General features: G+C 38.6%; 1 protein-coding gene across 2 annotated transcripts in view; it reads right to left on the bottom strand.

Moving 5' to 3' along the window:
- Positions 1-3239: 3239 nt before the first annotated feature.
- Positions 3240-23943, bottom strand: part of CYP39A1 (cytochrome P450 family 39 subfamily A member 1) — a gene marked incomplete at both ends in the record, with an annotated part of 80777 nt that continues 60073 nt past the window's right edge. For both annotated transcript variants that reach the window (XM_084227730.1, XM_084227731.1), the window contains 2 exons: positions 3240-3311; positions 6206-6293. In XM_084227730.1, coding sequence (XP_084083856.1) covers positions 3240-3311; positions 6206-6293 — 160 coding nt within the window. The remainder of the gene's footprint in view (positions 3312-6205; positions 6294-23943) is intronic.

Raw genomic sequence — 23943 nt, 5'->3', positions numbered from 1 at the left:
TCATCATTTCTACTTATAGCCCCTTGGCCCAAATTGGTCACATGCAACTGTCAAGCACAGAGAAATGTGGGGATGTGCCTGACATTCAGAGGGACATTCAAATAGACACTGTATCATGTCCCCTTGACAGGGAGGATTACTTGTCCAATCTGCTTCTCAGTGGGAGCAGATTGGGGAGGGGAGCTTGTGCTTAGAGATCCACCTTTGAAGTCTACTTGGTTTCAGATGCCCAGGCAGCATAAAATATTGGGCCTAATTGCAAAAAATACACAACAGCATCACTGGAGGATTCACAAAATGCCTGCTGTTAATTGACATTGGGTCTTTTATAACTTCACTCCAGGACAAGGCATGCTGAGGCAAAAGAAGTTCAATAATGGCCATGTATATGAGATTCACTGATACTAACACATTGTCTGGAAGCCGCTAAGGTGCTCTCTTAGGGATGACATCTCTGTGGGTTTAGATTCTATTCCCAGGTTGCACTAAGTAACCAGTGCATCATATGATGCAATCCATCTAACCCAATGGCCAGCATTATGCTCAGTAGCTAGAAATGCCCCCAGTAACTAGAAGACACGGGTCTGGGAACACAGGGGTTGAAATAGGACTGACCTTTTCCACAATTACTTACAGAGCACCACTTGAGCAATGTGTGTGCCCTTTCCCTGAAAGTCTAGGCTTTGCTAGATGAGAGGCTTTTGTTTCCAGAGGGGAAGAGGATGCTTCCACCAAGTGACTGAGTAAGATTTCTAGTGAAACTGATGATACAACTGTCCCTTTGGGGCATGTTGGGACTCCTCATAATGCTAGACCCGGAGTCAGGGAAGGGAAATACCCATTTGGTAGTTATCAACACATGACTGCTGCTAGAGAAGGGAAGGAGACAGCGGTAATCTGAGACCTAGCTGATTCATGTGACACTTCTTGTTGCCTTCATACCCGGTAATAATGTGAATAGTGATCACAGTTTGACAAAAGCAAAGCTACTATGGGTACAGATCCCTCAGGGATCAGATCTGGTTCATTTCACCAGGCAAGCAGCCCAGATCAGTTTGAATGTTGTATCAAGGGGAGAGAAATCTAGAATATGTGGTGGAGTGAGATGAATAGTCACTAAGACTTCATACACATCCAGATGCAATAGTGGGAGCTGTAGCTTTTTAAATTAATCCTTGTGCCTTAGGTGTTTAGTAGAGATTGCGGCCAGCCACCACTTTGAAGACTAGGTGATGGATTTAGTTTATTGTGGTCTGAGGGGTGCAAGGAAGGAGAATATCAGATGTCGCTGCTGCCGCCCCCCGCCCCCCACATACCCTTGGGCCAACTCTGATTTCAGGTTCAGTGAAGAGTTCTGTGCAAGCTCAGACCTTTTAGTGCTCAGACCCCTAACACAACCAGTTAGGTTCTCCCCTACACGAATGCTGCTGGGAAGTGCAGGGCTAATGTCCTGGGGTGTCATCATTAATCAATGGAGAACAAAGCCAAGTTGATAATTATTCCTACCTCTTGTCTTTCAGGGGGACAATACTGGGAGGGAGGTGCATATGTTTCTCAGGTGGTCTATGAAATGAAGCTGCCAAGGCTACAACACCTACCTTGGTAACTAACCCTAATATTGGCATATTCTTCCTCATGGCTTACTTCTGCTGCATGAGAGCACCTCTCAACTAAAACTCTGTGCACACAACTCCTTGTCTGAGGCTCTCTTTTCAGATAACCCATGTTAACACATATAAATAGAGAGGTTTATGTTATAGATATATAAAAATAAATATAAATATAAAATCTCAGGCTAGGAAGAAAAATATGGGACCTCCAAGTCTATTTCTCTTACCATTCTTTATTCTACCATCTTTTTCAAGTGCATAAGCTTGTCAGCTAACATTCATCTTTACTAAAAAAGGAAAAGGAGACAAACATTAGCCTTCAGTGACTGCAAGTTTAGTTGACGAGGATATTATATGTTTCTTTGTGGGCTTCAACTGCTTGAGAGGACCTGCCCTCCTTGAGAACCCACTTGCCATACTTGCAGAACCTGCCAGGGTGTGGTATGCAATTTTCAAGTCCGCTATGGACTTGTAAGCTGCTTTCTTCAGCCCCTTCTGTCTCCAGACCCAAAAGACTGCTAATCTAAGTTATGAATTGCTAGCTAAGCTGGCAAACCACTGTATTAGTCTGGAAGAGCTAATGCACTCCAAAGTACTTAATTTTCTCCTAGAGAGTCATCTGCTCTTTGATAGGACATAGATGACTAAGCAATCATTATCAACCCCACGGGATAATTCTAGCACAAGGGAACAAATAATCCAGAGGACAGTGTGTACTACAAAACTTCCTTACTGTGATATAAATGAAACAAGTAGCATTTTATTGACGATTGGAGGACAAATCATGACATCACTGATGACTATTATTAGGGTCATGTGTTTCCTCTGAAGATGATAGGATTTCTTGTCTGGATTTCACAGCAAATATTTCAGGCGCAAGTCTTAAGTAACGGATTCAGATGTTACTTGCCTTGACATACCATTTTATTTGTGTTTCTATAATTAGCAAAAATATTTTCTCTTAAACTATAATTATAAACACCTTGATTCAAAAGGGTGTTTTCACTTTAATTAAAACATAAATCAATCGATTACATTTATTGAATATATTTTATAGAGAAGGTGCTGTCCTGAGGCAGTTGAGTATGTAAGTGAATATAAGACACGATCTTTGTCTTGACAGGTCTTAGAAAGCTATCATACTTTTGGCATTAGATGTGTTTATAAGAAATAATTATATTAAAAGAGCTTACAAACTCCAGTTGCTAGTTAAAAATCATACTAAGAAAAAACAGAAATTTTCATAAATAATTATTTAAATTTTTTTGGAGTCTAAGATTTTTAGCCTTTTCCAAAATAGAAAGTTAAAGCTTTAATACAGTGATACATAAAACCAGATTCCAATTTCTGAGGAAATCTCTCTCTTTTTTTTTTTAAAATCAGTTAACATCTTCTATAAACCCTGTGTTTGGGTCTTTATGTCACTGAGAATGATGTCAGATTCTTGGTCTACTCTTGAGATGCCAAATACATACGTACCATTTGGACATTTTCTTGAACTAAATCCTAAAATAAAGTTAAGCAGCATGTTTTAGTGGCGCTCACTCAGATTGAGATGCTGAGTAGTGGGTGCCCAGCTAGCGGATGTTGCTTCTCCAGAAGCCTGGTCCTCGTAGGCCCACGTAGACATTATTTTCTCCTTTTAAATTCAATACGGCATGGTCCTTCTGGCTGCTGTACTCCCACCAAATGGAGAGAACTCTAGATTCAGAGAAAAAAGTCGCCAGTTTCAACTTAAGGTTTATTCAATTGTAATCTCCTCTAAAAGTTACTGAGTTTGGTTTGAAAGTTTGGAAGCATTTGTTTGATGAGGTTCACAATGTTAAGCATTGCCTTAGTCTTCAAGGGGCAGAAAAGAAAGCAGATCCCTTATTCTAATTGCAATCTCTTCACAATTTCATATATCCCAAGGCCATTGCCACCCACCCTTCATTTTGTCTGGCTAAGGAGGATAGCATAAACAGGGTTCTTTCTACATTTCTGGCCCCCCAAACTGACATCTCATTTATAATCACTGGGTAAGACCTCTATGCTACATGTTAGGGATGTTTACAAAACAACATGGTGTTGGCGGTATAACCACTATTACAGAGTATCTAAGACCACAATTTTTCAAAAGAGTATTTTGTGTTCTGATATGAAGAAAGGGTGAAGGAGTGTGTGGGTGAGGGAAGGTCAGTTTATTGCAAATAACACACAGAGGTTTTTGAGGCTTAGGAATGTGAAAAGCAACCTCTTCTGTCAACCTGAGGGTTGGGAGGAGATGACTAGCAAGGAAAGTGGGGGTCAGTCCAAATTAGATCATCAGTCTATTGTCAGGTTATGATGCAAAGGACATAGAACAGGCTCCCTAGTGAGGAGATTATTAGGGGAGTGGCTAGAAAGAACTGCAGGGTTTCCATGGACTCTGAAATTGCACCTATACTTTTGTGAGTATGAAAAGAAAGAATCACCCTTCTAAAAAGGTGATCCACAGATTTTGTGAAATTTTCTAAGAATCCCTGATGCCCACAAAATGTAAAACAAAAAAATCCAACCAACTAAACAAACAAAATCTCACTGTGCTGGCAAAAGTTAGATTGCTTTTGCAAGAGCATTAAAGTGGGTCTGTTTATGAATGCTCTAAATGGAATTGCTCCTGTATAAGCATCTGGACACAGTTGTTCAGTCACAGATTCTGGAAAACTTTGTAGCATTTACTTAGCGTTAGGTTCTTTATAGGAGAAAACTGAAATTAAATTAATTCCTTAAAAATTCCTTTGAGGTAAAAGAAAACATTGGGTTGTTGCAAAATTAAAACTGGTGATTCTGGTCATTGATTTTTGCTACTTTGACAGGTGCATTCACCAGGGAGACCTGATTTCCAAATCCAGTGATGTCCCTGCACTTGAAAAGAGTGTTCAGAACACAACCAGGTAACCCATCTCCTACAACAGCTTGTTAATTTTTAGTTTATTTTCTGTATTTTTTGATAACCTCATTCTACAACTTATTAAAACAAGTCTAATAATTAATTTTAAATGATCTTTCTCTTTTAAGAATTGTGAAATGAAATGCTTTTTGTGATCATGAGAATTTATTTAGACCTGTACCTTTTGTCAACTGATATAATATTTCTTTAAGAAATGTTCTTACCTTAGTAGTATGAAAACAGAAATAGGATGTATGTAGGCAATATAATAATACAGCTAATAAGATCCTTACCTAGGAAGAAACTACTGGGAAAAATCTTGCGTAAGGAAGTGGTCAAAATTATTGATCTCTATGGTTAGATATTATATGGTTTTGACAAATGTCATCTTTGTAATCTGAAAAGGCATTCTAGTGTCCTCTTGCTGGCAGGAAAGTAATTGGATGCTGAATCTTTCCTGGACAAATAGTGATATTTAACTTGGTGGACTAGGAACCAGTATTTGGTGAGTAGAAAGCTGGACCTTCATCTGGAGAGCAAAGCTATAAACTTCCTGAGAACCTAGGTAAAGGGTGATTTGATTTCTCCTTCATGGTAGGATTTTGAGGGCTCTTATCTTCACTGTTACTTGAACTCAAAATAGAACTGCAAAATAAATTAAGGGAAAGTGCTGAAATGTGCATATTTGTCAGTAATACAAGATTGTCTGTGCCACTTATATGCTTACATAATTCCTATTGAAATGTCACCCAAGAGTTTTATTTATCCCTCCATACATTAGCCTTATTATATCGAGTAAATCAAAGCACAAAATGTTATGTGAATAGCCCTGAGATTGCGAGGTTTAATTTCTGAGCTTCACCCTTAGTTTAAATAGGACCTTCTATTTAGAGTTTTTAAAATTATGTCCAAACATTTGAAATTAACTCCAACTTTCCCTTATTTCCCAGGACAGTGGTTCTCAAAGTTTGTTATACAGACCAGCAGCACTGGCAGCTCCCTGAACTTAGGAGAAATGAAGATTCTTGATTCCTTCCCCAGACCTTCTGAATCAGAAACTCTAAGGGTGGGGATCAGTATTCTGTATGGTCACAACACCCCTCCCTGCAGGTGATTCTAATGTTTATACTACTTTCAGAGGCACTGGTCTTGGAAAACAGAAATACAGAGGGGGAAAATGATTGGGATAGTCAAAGGGTAGAGGTATGAATAGGGTCAAGGACTTTTCATTTTTGCTCAGCCTTTACTTTTTTCTTCTATGATATTGTTTCCCAGATGTGCCAAGAGCTGCGACTCGTCTCCAAAATGGATGGTTCAGACTTGGACCCATATACATGGTGGTTCAAATTTCTTCTTCACTACTCTTCTTTCTAGGGAAGCCTAACATCAAGGCCATATTCATTTAGCCAAGGGAACAAAGTCAAAATTGGTAAATTGGTTAGGAGCGTTCTTTACCGTAAGTGGTGGAAACACTGCTAGAAGGTCTGGTCTTAGGGTAAAGGGGCACAAAAATTAAAGCTGGAATTAAGGGGAATATCCTTTCAGGCTGGTTCATCATTAGGTAACTGCTAAGATCAGGCCTAAGTGAGGAGATCAGCAGTTCATCTTTAGTAATCAAAACCAAGGGACCAGGAACTTTGTCAAATTTTAAAGTCAGGCTATTCGAAATTCTGAAAACGCTTACCTGTTTTGGCAATGGGTCTAGAAGTCTACAATCATATTTATAAAATATTAAAATAATAAATATTTGAATCTCTAACAGAGCAAACCACCTGCAAAAAAATACAAAATTGTTACTGGGTTGTAAAAGATGAATTAATATCTAACAAAGTATACATATTTCAGAGCAAATATACTTTTGTCTGTAATAAAAACTTGTATCATTAAAAGGATAGAGTGAGGGAGAATTTCACTTGTCTCTTTTACAATACTCTCTATAGGGTAACTGGGATGAATAAATTACTTTAAAATGTATATAAGAGTCTTAGGTAGTAGAAGCATTCAAAAATGAGAGCCTGTTCTCCTAAATTTTAGAACTGTGCTTTCCAATATGATAGCTATTAACTACATGCGGCTATTTAAGCTTAAATAACTTGTAATTAAAATGAAAACCTTCCTTAGTTGCACTAGACATATTTCAAGTGTTCAACAGCCACATGAGACTATTGGCTACTATACTGGAAAGTACACATTTAGAACATCTCCATCACCACTTAAAGTTCTATTGGACAGTCTTGTCTGATCAAGAGCCTTACTGCCTACTAGATATTACTGCCTAATGTTCCGCAGGTTCTAAATTCTCCATAAAACCAAATTTATTCTTCCTTTGATGTTTCTAAGTTTTTCAGTCTTGCTACCCTGATTAATAAAATGTTTGAGCACATCTTACAATATATTTATATTCACTTCTTAAATAAATTACACATGCACTATTGAATTAGATTATTGTCTGTCTTTTTCGTAAGACACATACAAAGAGAAATGACAATTTGAGAAACATGTTATACTATACATGGAATTATACTTTTTTCCCCTTGCATCCTTACAGGTTGTTTTGAGTTCTCTTTGGGGTAGGGAAACCCTGATGGGGTTCACAGCTCTCAATGAACACAGTCCAACAGGTTAAAAAATTGGAAATCATTTTAGACAAAATCCTCTTCTTCACTATTCTTATCCAATCAGACCCAAGTTGTTTTGTTTTATCTTCTAAATACTTCCCTTATTGCTTGCCTTATTCCTTTAATCCAATCCTTCCACTACTCCCTCAGTGTAGTTCTTCCTCATTTATTTCTGGATTACTGAATCAGTTTAGCTTCCAAATTGGTTTCCTTGCTTCCAGTTTTACTTTCATCCATTGTATTCTTCACTATTCCACTGAAGTAACAGAATCAGCTTTCTAAAACACAGATCTATCACTCACTGTCTCCTTATTTTATTGAAGAAAATGTCAATACTTCCTATTTTCTTCCAAAGGCCATAGGAAAACACAGTCAGACTTTGAGGATCTGCCCTTTGACTATCTCCCCAGCCTCCTCGCCCCCAGAACTCATCTTTGAAATACATGTTCTTGCCACATAGCACACGTGTTATTCCCTGAATGGTAAGGTTTTCTGCAGCAAGCCCTTGTCCTGCCTGTAGATTAATTTCCTTTGGGAATTATAAATTATGATATTCACAAATAGCAGGAACCATGCTTTAGTCATCTATGCATCCACAATGTTTGTTGATTGAATGAGTGAATGAATGAATATGAATGATGTCATTTATATCAGATAATTAGAGATATTTCCCACTGGTATTCTGGAAACATTCTGGCTATATTTTTATTTCAAATTAAATCTGAAACACACAGGTGTCGTTACAACCCACTTGGATATGACATCAATTCTTCACAAATATTTATGATGCAGATTTAAATCTACTTGCCTATAAATGCTAAAAATAATTTACTCTAAGAGAGTTTCAATGTCTGTGAAATAGAACATGATGGAGGACAAGAATAGAAAAACTGGAAAGGAGGCCTCACAAGACTAAAACCTGACTCACACAAGGAATAGGGGAATAACATGAACATTAACCCAGCTGTAGAGGTCGTGACCCTCAGGCACCAGTGCCGCATCACCAGGCATGAGACCCAAGCAGGATCAGATGCTACAAGGAGTGGAGCACAGGCCTGAGGATAAAGATACGAAGATTGGGCCCACACTGGAATCTCTGATCCCTTCCTGTTTTTTTCCGAGTTATCCCAAATCAGCAACAAACAGGCCACTCCACGGAGGAGTGACCCCTCTCAAACAGAAGGGGACTCTATCAGTGCAGTCTCTGCACAGGCTCCGGCAGCTCTCCCACTGCCCACCTGTGACTATGCAGGTGCTTCTTTTCACCAACTCCCTCTCTGCAGGCAGCAGCCTCCTGCCTGCCCCTGACCTGTACTAGGCTGGGACTTCTTTTCACTGACCTCCTTCAGCGGAGGCCACTCTCCTCAAGGCCAACTGCCTGCAACCACGTAGGCCTTTCTCAGCAAACCTGTCCCTTTCCCTTTCCCTAATAAACCTGTTCTTTAAATATGACTAACATCTCTGTCTCGTGGAGAAACTTGCCTGGAAAAGTCGCTGCATGCCGCTGAAACGGAAGCTCTGGTGACACCTTTCCCAGAGTGAACCCAAGGACCCCACAACTCTACAAAACCCCATAAGAACACACCCAGTCTTTATTGATTCAGATCAAATTAAGAACCAATTCCGAGAAAAAACAGTTTTCCTAATTTATGTGCCAGTTCAGAACTTCTCAAAACTAACTTTTTGTTAAACTTCTGACAAATTGAAAAATCTCACTTCTGGTCATAATGGAGTAACAGAAGTAAAGTGGGTCAAGAACCACAGAATAGGATGGAAATCCCCAAGAGAAAAGAAAGAAATAAGGTGAGTCCTATGGCAGTTTCCAGCCTACAGAACAAGGCGGGAAAACCCACAGACCTGATAGTCTCACTAAATTAAGGAGATAGAGATGAAAGTTTAGGCAAGTTTAAAAAGATTAGTATTTGCCAGGGAGGAAGATTAGAGAGGAGGGAGTCTCACTGAGAGAATAAGGGTGCTTCAAAGCCATACACAAGGGTCTCCTTGAGTTTTTGCTTGATCACTGACTTGTGAGTGTATGAGAGGAAACTATTGAGCTGGATAAGGAAGGTGAAAAAGAAAACTAAAGAGAAAGCTAAATAATGCCCAGGGCACACCCAAGACTCCAGTCTTGGGATCCTGAGTGGGAGGTTCCAGTAACATATAGATCATTGGGTAAAGTCCTTAAAAGATTATTAGTATTGGGATTATATTATCTTAAAAATCACTCTGGGTGATTTTAACAAAGCTTAACAACAAGTTTAAAATATTTTTTTTCTAAACAAATGTTTTATAATAAGGCCAGAAACTGGGCCTTCCTGGTGGTGTAGCGGTTGAGCGCTGGGCTGGGAAGCTGCCCGCTGCTTCTGCAGTGCCAGTTTGATCTCTGGCCACTGGCAAGGGCCCCACACGGCGTGCAGATCTCTCCTGCCGTGCCCGATGTTCTCCGCAGCAGTGTACTTCATCAGTCTACCTGTTCTGCTCCCAGCTCTGGCTCTGGCGAATTCTCTCACCCTCCCACACTTCTGACTGTACCCAGTGCTTGTATAAATAAATAAATAAATAAATAAATCTTTTAAAAAAAAAAAAAACGGCCAAAAACTAAACTAAAATCTATTATCTATGATACTTAAAATACTTATCTTGCATCTATTCAAAAATTTTCCAGCCTATAAGAAACAGGAAAATATAACATATAAACAACAGCAAAGTTATTCAAAAGAAATGGGCCTAGAAAAGACATATTTTGGAAATAGCTAATCAAATATTTCCTACAGTTCAAAAAGGCAGAAGCACAGTGAAAAGATATATGTAAGATACAAAATATAGCTACACTGATCTGGGATTAACAGAAAATAAGACACTGAAAAATAAAAATCATGGAATTTAACATAACAATGGAAAATATCCAAAATGAAGTATATAAAGACTAAAAGAGAAATGAAAAGAATAGTGACCTATAAAACAATATCAAAAAATATAACATGCATTAAATTTGAAGATGCAGAAAGGTAGGCACAAAAAGTATCTGAATAATAGCTGCAACATTTTCAAATTTGTGATACCTATAATTGGCAGATCCAAGAAGTTCAATGAACCCAGAAGAATCATACAGACTATCATTCCAAGGCAAATCATAATCAAACTGCTGAAGTGACGAAGAAAACTCTTAAAAGTAGCTTGGAAACAAAGATATGATAAAGAAAAACAAAATTAAAAATTATCAGAGTTCTTACTATAAACCATAAAAATCAGAAGACAATGGAACAACTTCCTTAAAGTGTTGAAATTAAAAAAAAAACTGTCAAGGTATGAAAAAAGGGAGCATATATTTTATAATAATGCACTAACTTTACTGTGAGAGGGGCGTGTCTTAATCATTTGGGAGTAAATATTTAATTTAATTTCCTCTTTCTAGGTTTTGAATATATGTATCTTATAGAAAATGAAGATGACTGTCTTTGGGAGAGATCTGAAAGACAGAAAGAAAGATACGTTGGAATTACAAGCATTCAGAGGAGAATCTGAAGACTAAACATTTATACAGATGTTCAGGGAACTGGACACTGAGTTCCTGTGACCACCATGATCTGTTTTGAGGAAATCAAGTCCCAAGGACAATGGTTATGAGTCCTGCTTAAAACAGTCAGAATTATTCTATACTAAGACTTTGAGAAATGTACTAATGGAAGAAGGGAGATGGATCCTGCAGTGAAATCAGCTCCTTGGGATCAGATGAGACTAAAAGAAGGGTGTATACTTTGCAGTCAACTTGCAAAAAAGACAAGGATAGCCCCGTGTGTAAAATTTAATGGTTATAAATAGGGTACTTTTTGTGAAGTGCTCAATCTAAGTATGTTTTTCCTGCATGATGGAAAAAGAAATATTTCATGTACAACTTTAATATTTACCTGCCTACATGCTATTTTTTGTTATGTCAAAAATTCTGTCAAATCTGGTATACTTACACTGTCTTGTGTGACAGTGCAGAACAGAATAAAGAAATGATAAAATGGCAGGAGGTGTGAAAAGTCTCACTTTCACCACTTTGCTAGAAATAGTGTGAAAGAAACAGCATGCCCCCTTCAATGAAGAGCTGGGTAGAACAGTAAGGGTCAAAGGCTGTGAGGACAACTAGGGTGTGGATGTAAGACACCCACTTTTTCTCCATACTCCCTCTCAGAAGAGAATAACATTTATGGGACCAGTGAACTGACACAAGATTACATACTAGGAGTTCTAATAATAACATGAGATTGCTATTCACTCATTCTGTTACAGGGCAGGGAGAGGGGCACCCCAACCCTACAAACCTGCCTTCTCTAAATTGGTTCTGCCATCCGCCGCATCAACACTAAACAAATGAGACTTTAATGGGAAGGAACTTTAATACAATTAGGAAACAATACAGTAAAGGCAAAGAATATAGTTTCTAAATCAAGCACCCAAAGTTACCCATCCCCTCTTGGGTAAAAGTCCACCCAAGCAGGATTGGCCCAGAACAAGGCCTCAAAGCCTGTCACAAGTCTAAAGCATCTTCCAGTGGGAACCCACAGAAAGGGATCAGAAACCACCAGACAAGTCTGGAGGGAAAAGAGCAAAATGAAAATCAAGACAAAAACCGCCATTGTCACCTCCCCACGGGTCTCTCACCCACATCTGTATCAACCAGTCCACGACCAAAAGGCAAGCATAGTTTCTTCATGTGTCTCTTGGCTCCATGTGCCTCCTTCAGGTCTCCTTCTGGCTTTCCATCCTGCTTCCTTTCTTCCTCAGTCTCCTTTGCAGCTTTTTCTCTCCCTGCTCAGCTCTACCCTCCCTTGGGTGGGGCAGGAAACCTGGAACCTCCCCCTTTTCTGGGGACCACCCTGTTACAATTCATTCACTCAATACTTACTGAGTGTCTTTATGTGATTAATATTCTTCTAGGCACTGAAGTTACAGCAATAACTGAAAACAACATTTTATGGTTTCATAAAGCTTAAATTCTAGCAGAGAGGTAGTAAATAAATGAGAATAATAAATATAGGGAAAGGGAGTGATAGATGTGTGGGCCAACATATTTTAGATAAGGAAGGCCTCTCTGATGAGTTAACATTTTAGCAGCTATTGGGACAAAGTAATAGAGTGAGCTACATGAATATGTGAGTACAGTTTTCCATGCAGAAAATTAAGAGATACAAAAACCCAGAGGTAGGAAAATGAGGAGCAATGAGGAGGCTAATGTAGCTGGAGTTGTGCAAGAAAGAGGGGATGTCAGAGGCATGTAGTGAGATTTGTGGCTCATGTTTAAGACTTCATTTTATTCTGTGAGACAGAAAGTCACTTGATAGTTTTGAACAAATATGATTTAGTTTTAAAAGGGTCATTCTGTAACTATAAGAAAGAAAATATCAAATCAACAAACAACTATGAACCAGAGACACTCTATGGGGCATAGGGGGTAGGGAAAGGAGGGATTGGGGTCAAAATAAGGGGGTTGTAATTGTATGGGGAATATAAAAAGTAAAATTTAAATAAAATGTGAAAAAAAATAAAAGGATCATTCTGGCTGCAACATGGAGAATATAAAAGATGATGTGAATGGACGCTCGCAGACTGATTAGAAAGTCATTATGATTTTCCAGACAGTAAAAAGTGACTTGGACCAGGATGACAGAAATAGTCATGAGCCACAGCTAGAGACTGGATGTGCTCTGTAGGAAGAGTTGATGAATTGTATTATAGACATAAAATTCATAGAGTCAAGGATAACTCCAAGTTGTTGAGCTGAAAATACAAGGGCACAGGTGCTTTTACCTCAGTAATGGGGAAGACTGAAGGAAGAGTAGATTGACGAATTGTCATCTAGAGCTCAGTTAAATATCACTTACTAACAAGAGATCCAGTGGGGATGTGGAGCAGAGCTGGGTATATGCATCTGGTGTTTAGGAGGGATTTAGTCAAGACGAGAGCTATAAGAGCTATAAATACAAAGTCATCCGTGTTCAGACAAGTATTTAGAGTCAGGAGACAGGATGAGAAGATCACTAAGGGAGTAAATTCATTAGGAAAAAAAAAAACAAACAAACACAAGAAATCTAAAGGGAGAGCCCTGGGACACTCCAAAATTTGGAGGTCAGGAAGGTGAGGAAGATGAGCAAAGGAGACTGAAAGTAGCCAGAGGGGTAGGATAACAAAAAGATTACTTCAAAGCCTTATTGAGAAAGCATTTCCTGGAGGGCAAGAGCCCCCTATCAAAAGGAAGACACAACAGGAAGTTACTAGCATTTGGAATTAGACATTAAAGTTTCCACTGACAAATAATGACCAAGTCTTCTCAGTACTTAGCTCCCTTCTTAGAGGAAATGAGAGGAGTACACTCTTTCAGATAACTAGGCTGACATCTGTGTTCCATGGAAGGAGCAGCAACTCCCTAATACTCAATATTCATCTAACAGCACTAGAAAAGTACTAATTTTAACTTTGTGAGGTATAAAAGTTTAGAAGGCACAACTTTATCCAAACAAATTCTATTTTGTGTAACTGTTTTTTGACCTTCACTAACATTAGTTTGCAATAGACCAGTGTACTTCCTGGAGTTCAGGAGTTCAGCCCCTTAGGGTAAAAGACCTGCTCAGGTCCCAAGAGGAGAAAACACTACCAGCAATGATAAAGACAATAAGCAATTTGGCAGGGCGAGGTGGGGCTGTTTCAGAATAGAAGGTTTCTAGACTGCAGGATAATCCATTTCAGGGCACAGAGTTACAAGGGCCCAGAGGCCTGCAAGCTTATTATGCCCTGCAGGAGGCCAGGCTGGAATCGGGCAAAACAGGATGAGAGGTTCAGGAGGGTTTGGCTGGGTCAAGCCACAGCGGTGGAACACTGATCCTGAAAGCTCTCTAGAATTCATGAAAAATTGTACCTATGTATGAAAGTGAGATTTCTGTGAGCATTATTATTACTATAACATAGGAGGCTTTTAATAAATGTTTCCTCTATCACAATTATGAGTAAAGTAAACAAGACCAATATTCACAAGCTATTTGAGAACATAAACTTAAACATTTTAGAAACACTGTATATTTAGATTAGAAACAATTAGAAATAACGTTTATCAATTCTTAAAATAATTTTTCCACTAGAATCAATTCAGCTGCACTTAACTCATTCTAGTCCCTGTCATATTCTTAAAAATCATAAAACTGCATTTCCTGTAAGTGAAAAAGTTTCAGCTTTTGACCAATTCATATGGCATATTTGTGAGGCTTTTGTATTTTTAAAAAAATTTTGAGTGTAAGTTAGTTTATTTATTAAAGTAGCATTAATTACTAAAATAGTACAAATACTAATATTACTTAATATCAGTTCTAATATTGATATCCTACTTAAAAGAATGGTAAGATGAATTAATAATACATATAATAACATAATACATGTTAAAAATGTTTTCTCCAAATTAAAATATTTGGCCATACTAGCAAAATTTCTGAAATAGCTACTAAAAAAGTTAATATTTTTTCATTGGCAAATAATAGTGATTTCAAACCTTGACCATGTTATTGAATTCTGTTCAATGTTCAAAATAGTAGACACTAACACCTATATACCTATGACATTAGAAATTTTTATGTCAAAGAAAATGTGCTTCATAAATTCATATTTTTACAGATGCCAGCTGAGTTATGTTCATGTTAGGAATGTTTTCTTAATACTTTGAATGTCAAAACAGTGAAAATAATGAGGCACATTATTTATAACATTTAGTTTTTACGCTTACAAGAACAACATTTCACATCCACAAATAAAGCTCATTAAAATATAAACACGTTAACATTTCCTTAAATACTCTGTGCTTGCGTATTTACCCCATTTGTAGATAAACGTTCAAAGAACAGTAAGAAGAATTGAGAACACAGTCTGACTAAACACACAACGTACTCAGACTGACAGTCACATACAGGGAGAGATGGAAATGGAGGAACAAAGGTAAAGGTGGAAACAATGGGGCTTTGAATTTTGGAGTCCTGAGGGAGCACTCTGACTAGAGTCATCAATGCTGTCTAAGGGGAGGTGAACCTTGAGCTGGTCCTTGATGGAAGGATAGGCTTTAAATAAGTAATCATGTTGAGTGAGGGCCTTCCAGACCCAACAGAAGAACAGCAAGAAATGGCCACTAGTTAGGGCACAATTACTGGGGAGGGCATCCCAGACATTCGGAAAAGTACAACTGGTGTCAGATTAACGGGGAGCCTGGAGTTCTAGACTTAATGAGTTTGACCTGTAGGCAACTGTGCCAGAGTCTTAACAAGAATGATAATCAGAGATGATTATTTAAGGAAAATTAACCTGCCTGTAGGGAGCACAGTGGACTCTGATTATGGACTATAGGTGCTTAATGGAGGGTGCAATATGGTAATATCATATGAAATGGGAGATCCTCTACTCTCAAAAATATAAACATTAAACCAACATAATCTGGTGGCACAAGGGGTTGGGCACCGCACTATGAAGCTATCCGCAGCCTCTGAAGCACAAGTTCAATCCCCGGCAGGCCATGGAGCAACCCACTTGGCGCAGTAGACCTCTCCTGACTCGCCTGCTGCTCCCCTCAAGCAGTGTACGTTGGTCAGTCTACCTGTTCTGTTCCCCACTCTGTCTCTGGTGGATCCTCTCACCCCCTGCATCTCTGGCCTGTACCCCAGCTTTTGTACGCATAAATAAATAAATTTAAAAAAAATAAATAAATAGGGCCTCCCCTGGTGGCGCAGGTGGTTGAGCGCCACGCTGTGAAGCTGCCCGCAGCCTCTACAGTGCCATTCGATCCCAGCCGGCGAGGGTCCCACATGGAGCGGCAGACCTCTCCTGTCTCGCCCGCTGATCCCCTCAGCAGTGTATTTCGCCTGTCTGCCTGTTCTGTTTCCCACTCTGTCTCTGGTGAATCCTCTTACCCTCCCGTGCATCTGGCCTGTACCCTGGTTCTTGTATAAATAAATAAATAAATTTTTCGAAAATAAATAAATAATAAAGTACAATGGGGAAAATCCTTTCAAATAAAAGTGAACAGACTGATAGGGAAAAAGTCAGCATATGGGATTAAAAGAGAAAATGGAAGAAAACTATTGTATGATATCGGAAGATTGTGATAAGTTAATGATGTATATTGTAAACTCAACAGCAATCAGAATAATTAAAAATAAACGTATGAGTAACAGCAACAAAAAAAGATGAACTGAAGGAAGAGATGACAAAGCCAGGGAGAAAGGTTAGGAAACTTGCATGTCACCTGCTGCTAAGGCAGGAAGAGCTGAGTTAGGAAGTGGGAATGGTAGACCAAGAAAAGGGAGAAGTAGAGGGTGATTCTTAAGGCCAGATGTCAGTGATTACATTGATATGTTGAGAAAATATGGAGAATTGCAAAGGAATGACGGGATTAGGGGGAACTCTTAATATTAGTGTTGAATGTCTTGATTTTGAGACTGAATCTTTCTCTTGGTTTTAAAAAGAAGATCTCTCATTTCATACCAGAATCCATTGTGGGCAGTGCCAGCATGGGCTGGAAAACTGCCACTGTTGCCAGGAGCAGGGACTCTGAAGTATATTCCTAGTTGCTACCAGCTGCAGCTTATGAAAATAGAATGATCTCGCCCTGGAATTCAGAGAAGGCAGCATACAGACATACTTTCACAGACATCCTTCATCCAAGCAGGGCTTGTCAAGTTAAAGGGGAAGTGCTTTTCCACAACCTACTCCCCCTAAGATATCTGTTAGGGAAATAAAAATCAACATGGTGCAGGGAGGCAAAATAATCTAGACTACTGGTTCTCAAACTTTAGCATGCACAAGGAAAGCTTGCAAAGCACAGATCTTTAGGTCTTACTCCCAAAGGTTCTAATTCAGTAGATGAGGGGAGGGTCCAAGAATGTGCATTTTATACAAGTTTCCAGGTAATGTTACTACTGGTGATCTGGAGATGACTATGATCACTGATCTAGAAGAACTTGACAAGGAGAAAGATGTTAAAAGATATAGTTTATCAAACTTTTTAGTTTTCGCACACAAAGTCGAAATAACAAAGGCTACCTTAGCTATATTATGAGACAATGTGTCCAGGGGACCCAAACATTGATTGGGAATGGTGGTGAGGACATCTGGAAGAGTGAGCAGGTAGATGCTTATGTTAAGAGGGGGGAACCCAGAATAAAATGGGATAAGGGCAAGTAGGGAAAGAAGGAAAGGAAGCAAACATGAAAAATTGAAGAGAATGGGAAATGTTTAGCAGGGGACAGAAGAGGTGAGAAGGCAAAGAAGAAAGGGCTAGAGCACTCAGACCTTGATTTGAGATACTTTCTATCTCATGGGTAGAGTAGAACCAGGGCCTCCCCTGGTGGCGCAGCAGTTGAGCACTGGACTGCGAAGCTGCCTGCAGCCTCTGCAGCGCCGGTTCGATCCCCGGCTGCTGGCAAGGGTCCCACATGGCGCAGCAGACCTCTCCTGTGGCGCCCACTGCTCCCCTCAGCAGTGTACTTCGTTAGTCTGTCTGTTCTGTTCCCCTCTCTGGTGAATTCTCTCACCCTCCCGCACTTCTGACTGTACCCAGTGCTTGTATAAATAAATAAATAAATCTAAATTAAAAAAAAAAAAAAGAGTAGAACCGGTTCCTGGATGGTATGCACGTTCTGAGGTTATTGCTTTTCAGAGTCGCAATGAGGATTGTTCTAATGGTGATCCTATAGCTACTCCTCCTAGAAGGAAACTGCCATAGGTATAAGCTATAAACTAGAAGTCTGGATACCCGCCTTTTCAACCTTCTCTTATTCAAGGAAATGGCAAAAGAATAGTACTGACTTCAGTAAGTACTCACCAAATAGAAATGATCTTATGGTATTTTTTAAATTCCTGAGTTTCCAGGGAAAATGTAAGAAGTGACATTTTCTTTTGGTCTTGTGATATACTCAAAGTAAATGAAACTCAGGCCTTTTGCAAAGCACAAGCTATTTTGAAAGCTATTGACTGAGGAGGTTCCTGTATGATAATACAATATTTTGTGGAGTTGAATAAATCTTGAAAGAAACCTGTGGCTTTTAAGGAAATAAATTACTTAGGATGTATTTGGTTGCCCAAGACAGAAAAGCCACATCAGAGAGGTTTCTATATTGAAGGGAATTCACTGCTTTATGTACCTGAAAAACCTAATTCAGGCAGCGAGATCTGGCTGTAGGCAGAGATCACTCCATCAGCTCAGTGACATTACCAGGAAGTCATGCTGCCTCTGTTGCTTTTCTCCATGGTATCAACTTCATCCTAACACGGTCTGCTTTTATAGTCTCAAATAGCTGCCAACATTTTCTGGGGCTAAGTGCTTCCTTATTCATGTCCTACAGGGAATGATTATTTATGACCTAGAAGTCTTCATAGAAACTTTGATAGTTAATTATACTGCTTAAAACAAATGTCAATGGCCAATCACTATGGGAAAGAAGTACTGGTTGTGCTGGTTGTGATGTACTAGTTGGTTTAGGGAACAGAACCCCATTCCTATAGAGCTGAAAGTAGGATCAGCACCCCAGGATCCCATGGAACTGAAAGCTATAATAAAGTGAAGAGAAGGCATTAGGTGATTGGGAGATAATAATTTAGGGACAATCTTGTGATAGGGTAGTTTTAATTCCAGTCATCTTTTCCAAGGAATTAAACCCTTTTTCTGAACAGAAGACATCTAACTTATTAAAAAGCAGTCACTGAGTTTATTGAGAGGAGAAAGCCCATAAAAAACAGAGAAGTGGGAGATACCCAGCTGAAAACTCCTTTCTTTTTAACTGTGAAAAATTTCTGTCCAGATATTGTGTGTACTATGGAGGAATTAGAAATCTATTTTGTAAATAAAAGAAACAAGAGTCCTTCCTGATTTTTTTGCTCAGAAATGAACATGTTTTATTTTAGAAGCACTTTGGCCTAACCATCAAAAATCACTCTTGAATCGTTTCTTCTGTTTTTGACAGACTTAAATCTTAGCCTCATAATGAAGTGTCAAAATGAAATGGCTGGGAAAGTAATGACTGCAATTTTGCCAGTGGTTTCTTTGCTCCTTTGAGTGAGTCACTGCTCCTTAGCAAAGCAGTAAGAAGAGAAAGCATGGCTAAAAATTAATAAGGGATTCTGGCAGACCAGCTCAGTTTTGGAATTAATCATATCTACCCTCCCCAACCTCATTCCTAACCCCCTTTTCATGCCCTCCAGGACATGGGCACTGTAGTAAAAATGTTAGGAGACAATTATACAAGTAAATACAATTTGTTCAATCCTATTCCACTGGAGTTGACAGGATGCATTTGTTTATGTAATAAATTCCTTAGAATAAATTGAATTTGCAACTTCTCGTGAAATCCATCGGGATTTGAGTTGGCTCACTCCACAAAAGCAATCAGTTATTTCTAAGTATGAAAAGGGAGAAAAGCTATTCACGGTACTTCTCGAAAGCAAGATTGGGCAAAGATATTTTACTGAGCAAGGCACAATTATTAAAATTATATTATCTTAAAAAACATACAGGAACAACTGCTCAGTGTGAAAAAACCCAAAAATGCCTGTTGTCATTAACATATAGGTATATTATATACCAATGAGTGATTGGTAGGTGATTTTTTTTTCCCCTCAAGTTTGATACCACTGTCCCTCAGGAAGGTGCCCTTTCTTTGTTCATCAATTATTCCCACCTAGTCTTTAAAGCTTTTTCTCATACACTCCTTCTGAGCTCTTACAGTACTTAGGTGCACAAGTGATCTGGCATTTCTTTTTTTTTTTTTAAAGATTTATTTATTTATGCATACAAGAGCTGGGGTACAGGCCAGAGATGCAGAGGGTGAGAGGATTCATCAGAGACAGAGTGGGGAGCAGAACAGCAGACAGACTGAAAAACACTGCTGAGGGGAACAGCGGGCGAGGTAGGAGAGGTCTGCTTTGCCATGTGGGTTGCTCCCTGGCCAGCCAGGGATCAAACTCGTGCTCCAGAGGCTGCGGATTGCTTCATAGTGCGGTTCTTAACCCCTTGCGCCTCCAGGGAGACCCAGATCTGGCATTTCTTATGTGCCATCTTATGCTGCTATGTTGGGCTTCTTTTTCAAGCTGCTGTGTCTCATCTTCCCAAGTACATTATGAGAAACTCAGAAATGTTATATGTCTTTTCATCTTCCGGTATGTAATCAAGGGACTTGAGTTAGACTGTGATTTCCTTGAGGGACACAGAGCATAAATTTGATTGACATTTGCTGAATTAAAGAATAATCATATTAATCTAGGTGCCTGTGAGGTATTTTCAGGCTGAATACTACTACTACTACTACTACTACTGCTATTACTACTATCAGCTGGAGCTATGATTTGAATGAATTTTCTGGTAACTGTGATTTTCACTAGTAATTCAAGTCCACGATTTTGTGATCAACCACTGCCCTAGGATACATGAAGGAAACACACACATACACACACATACACACACATACACACACACCCCAGTTTCTTTTCCTTAGAAACCCATGCTTCATTTCCATTTCTCAAGAACTTCAGCCTTATCTTACTACACTCTTCTTATCCAAGTATGCCTTCACACATATGGTAATCTTGCCAAAGAACGAGGCTATTGTTTCCACTCTGGAATTTATTTTTAATTTTTCATTTGCTTGTTTTTATACTGGATATTAATCCCTAACAATTAGCACAATGATACATCCAATTGAGCACCCTCTGGTAGGGTTAGGAACCAAGGAAAATCAAGGCTGCTGACTTTGGTATACATTCCAGGGAGGTAGGGATAGCAAGCACATCCGTTAGTGCTAAGATCATCAACTCAATGACACCACTCAACAGTGGACATAGCCTTTCCTACTCCTTCATTTAAATTAAAAAATTCAGAGAAAAAGTCTCCTTATGATGAAACTCCATTTTGCAAGCCACCCCATCACTGAGGAAGCCTGGTAGTTCGTGCTGCTTTCTCCTGATTATTTTTCTGCAAAACCACTGGGCTTCTCCAGCAGTGGAATTACTGGGAAGAGTTCCCTTCCTATGTGTTCTTAGCTACAGGGATGTGTCCAGAGAGGAATTTCTCCAAATGGGAGTTTGCAGAACTCTCATTATTTGGAGGAAGAATTAAAGTTCTTCCATTCTGATTTTTGTTTGGTAACCAGTGTCAGCACTTAGTACTTATTTAGTCAATTTAGCACATTTTTCTGTGCTCACTTGTGAAAGGGGTTCTCATACTGCTTCAGTGGTCTGAACTCCAGGGTGACAGCTGTGAGACCACAAGACCGTGTTCATGACAAACTTTGATTGCCAACTACTTTGCAGGCAACTTTTCTCTGACTCACTGAGTATTTGGTACATGAGAAAATAAATTGGCTCCTGGTATGCAAACTAAGAATGGGTACAATTTTCTGGGGATTATACTAAGGGTTTGTGGGATTAAATTTCTAGTGCAAGGATCTATCTTGGTACATATTGCCCAAATGAAATCATTTGCTTTTCTGAATGACTTTCTGTTTTGTCTGTGCCTAAAACTGAAATGAAATGTTTCAAGACTATTTTGAAAATGTAACAAAAATTAAGGACTTTCAAAATGAGAAATTTAATAGAAAATTAGACTGGGGAATTTTTCATTGTCATATTTATTCAACATTTATTTTTAACCTATAGATTTTAGATATATATCTATTTTGCCAACACATCAGACTGAAAAGTTTCAAAGTAAAACATCTAGTTCCCAAACTTGCTGCTCTTTCTGAGTTCTCTATTTCCAGCATCTTTTTGAATCTTCTAGATTCAAAGTTACAGTTGCCCTCAAATCCTATTCTTAACTGACCTGCATTCCTTATCACTTTCTAAATCTGGTAGATACTATCCCTCCAGTCTCTCTCAGGAGTGGTGAGTGACTCACAACTCCAGTCCAGACTACCCCAACCTTTAATACTCCATTAGTTCCATGGAACTGTTTAATGATTCCTAAACCAGACATTAAGGGGTCTTCCGTGTTAGGCCCCATAGCTTTTCCATCTATCTTCATGCTATTACCCAGGTATTACCTATAGTCAGATCTCCAAAACAGCAGAACTATGAATCCCTAAGCTTTGTTCCCTGTATTTAATGATCCTGTGCTCACTTTGTTTCCTCAGTCTGGAAGTTCATATAATCTTTCCATAGGAAATCCTTTAAGATCACCCTAATCAGGTATGCCCTCTCTCTTGACTCTCCACAGTGTTTGGGCATTTCTCATCCTGCACTGACAGTTATTTATAAACCTGATATACTTTCGTCTTCTCTGAGACATCTCTTGAGGGCTGAGAACATGACTAAGTCTTCTCTAAGCTCCTGCAGTACTCAGGGCACTGCCTTGCATACAGGAAGAGCTCAATACATGAAAAAAGTAAATAATATATTATTGGTATGTTGAAATGGCTTGGTCTCTTGTGGTTGTCAGTTAATCCTCGATCATGGGTCTAGACTGAGAAATTTTTCAATGTCATGTTTATTCAGTACTTATCTTTAACCTATAGATTTTACTTATACTGTATTTTGCTGACATATCAGATTTAGCCCATATTACATACTTAATTACAAAGCATTTCTGTCCAGGGTTTAAAATACTTTTCAGTTCAGTTTCAAAGATGGTTATAATAATGTCTTCACTTGTTATTGGAAATGTATGTAAAGGGACCTGAAAAAGGTAGCATCTATTGTTTTTAGAACTCTTACAACATTGATATTTAGTGACAAAAACAGTCCATGTATTATTAGTATAAGAACTGCTCCTCTAAATTAAAATATGAGAGTCAGGATGAGCATGACATATCTGTGTTGCTATTGTTTTTATTTGTTAAACCATACCCTGAAGTACCTGACTCTCAATGAAATCTTCAACTTTGGACTTTTGGGTAGGTATGTCAACAAGCTTTCAGCTCTAAACAATGTCATCTTCAACTCAAACTGTCTTAAAAGGGAATATTTATATTATTATTATTTATATGTATAATTAAACAATATTTATAAATTGTATATCACTTATAAAAATAAAAGGCACTTATTATATAAAATGGCAGAAAGTAGATGAGGCCCTCAAAATTGATGATTCAGTGACACATTTGATCACATGGAACTTTTGGTTATGAATTCCTTCTATGTCTATACTCTGCTTTCACAGACTCTGCAGCATCTTAAGGCTGGTTGTGTTTGAACTTTTTGCTGTAACAGGTGAGGCTGCACACTTTCATAAATTTTTCAAAAAGCGGACTGATACTATAAAACAAAGGAGGAGTAAAATGGATGCTCTGGAGTAAGCCATAGCTGTAAATATGGCCTGGCACTACTGTTGAAACAATGAAGACAACTGACTTCTTCAATTTAGAAACTATGGTTTTTCTAATATAAGACTTGTAAAGGACTTGTATATTTAATTAGTGAGATTTTGTTAGAAACAGTGCCAACATTTTTCCAACAGAATCACCAGTGATGAAATGGCAATTTAATGTACAGCCTAAGTTTTACAAAGTTAGGATCAAGTCCATCTTCCTCAGTGCTCTATTCCTGAGGCTTAGTAGAGGATCTGGCACCCTACTAACTGTTCAAAAAAATTTCTGCTTGAATAAACAAGCATAAAATAACTTTCATTGAATGATGAACACCTGTACTAGAATAAATCATCACACTGAAAAGGAGTGCTGGGCATGCCAGATTAATTTATCTATAAAAGGGATTAAAAAAAAGTTTTTGTAGAACAATTATATAGAATGTTTTTTATATACCCCAATGAACAAAACCATTTAATAAGATGCTGTTATGC

Source organism: Talpa europaea (assembly GCF_964194135.1).
Source record: "Talpa europaea genome assembly, chromosome: 2".
NCBI classification, from domain to species: domain Eukaryota; kingdom Metazoa; phylum Chordata; class Mammalia; order Eulipotyphla; family Talpidae; genus Talpa; species Talpa europaea.
The sequence above is the reverse complement of the archived record's forward strand: the minus strand, read 5'-3'. Positions and strand labels throughout refer to the sequence as shown.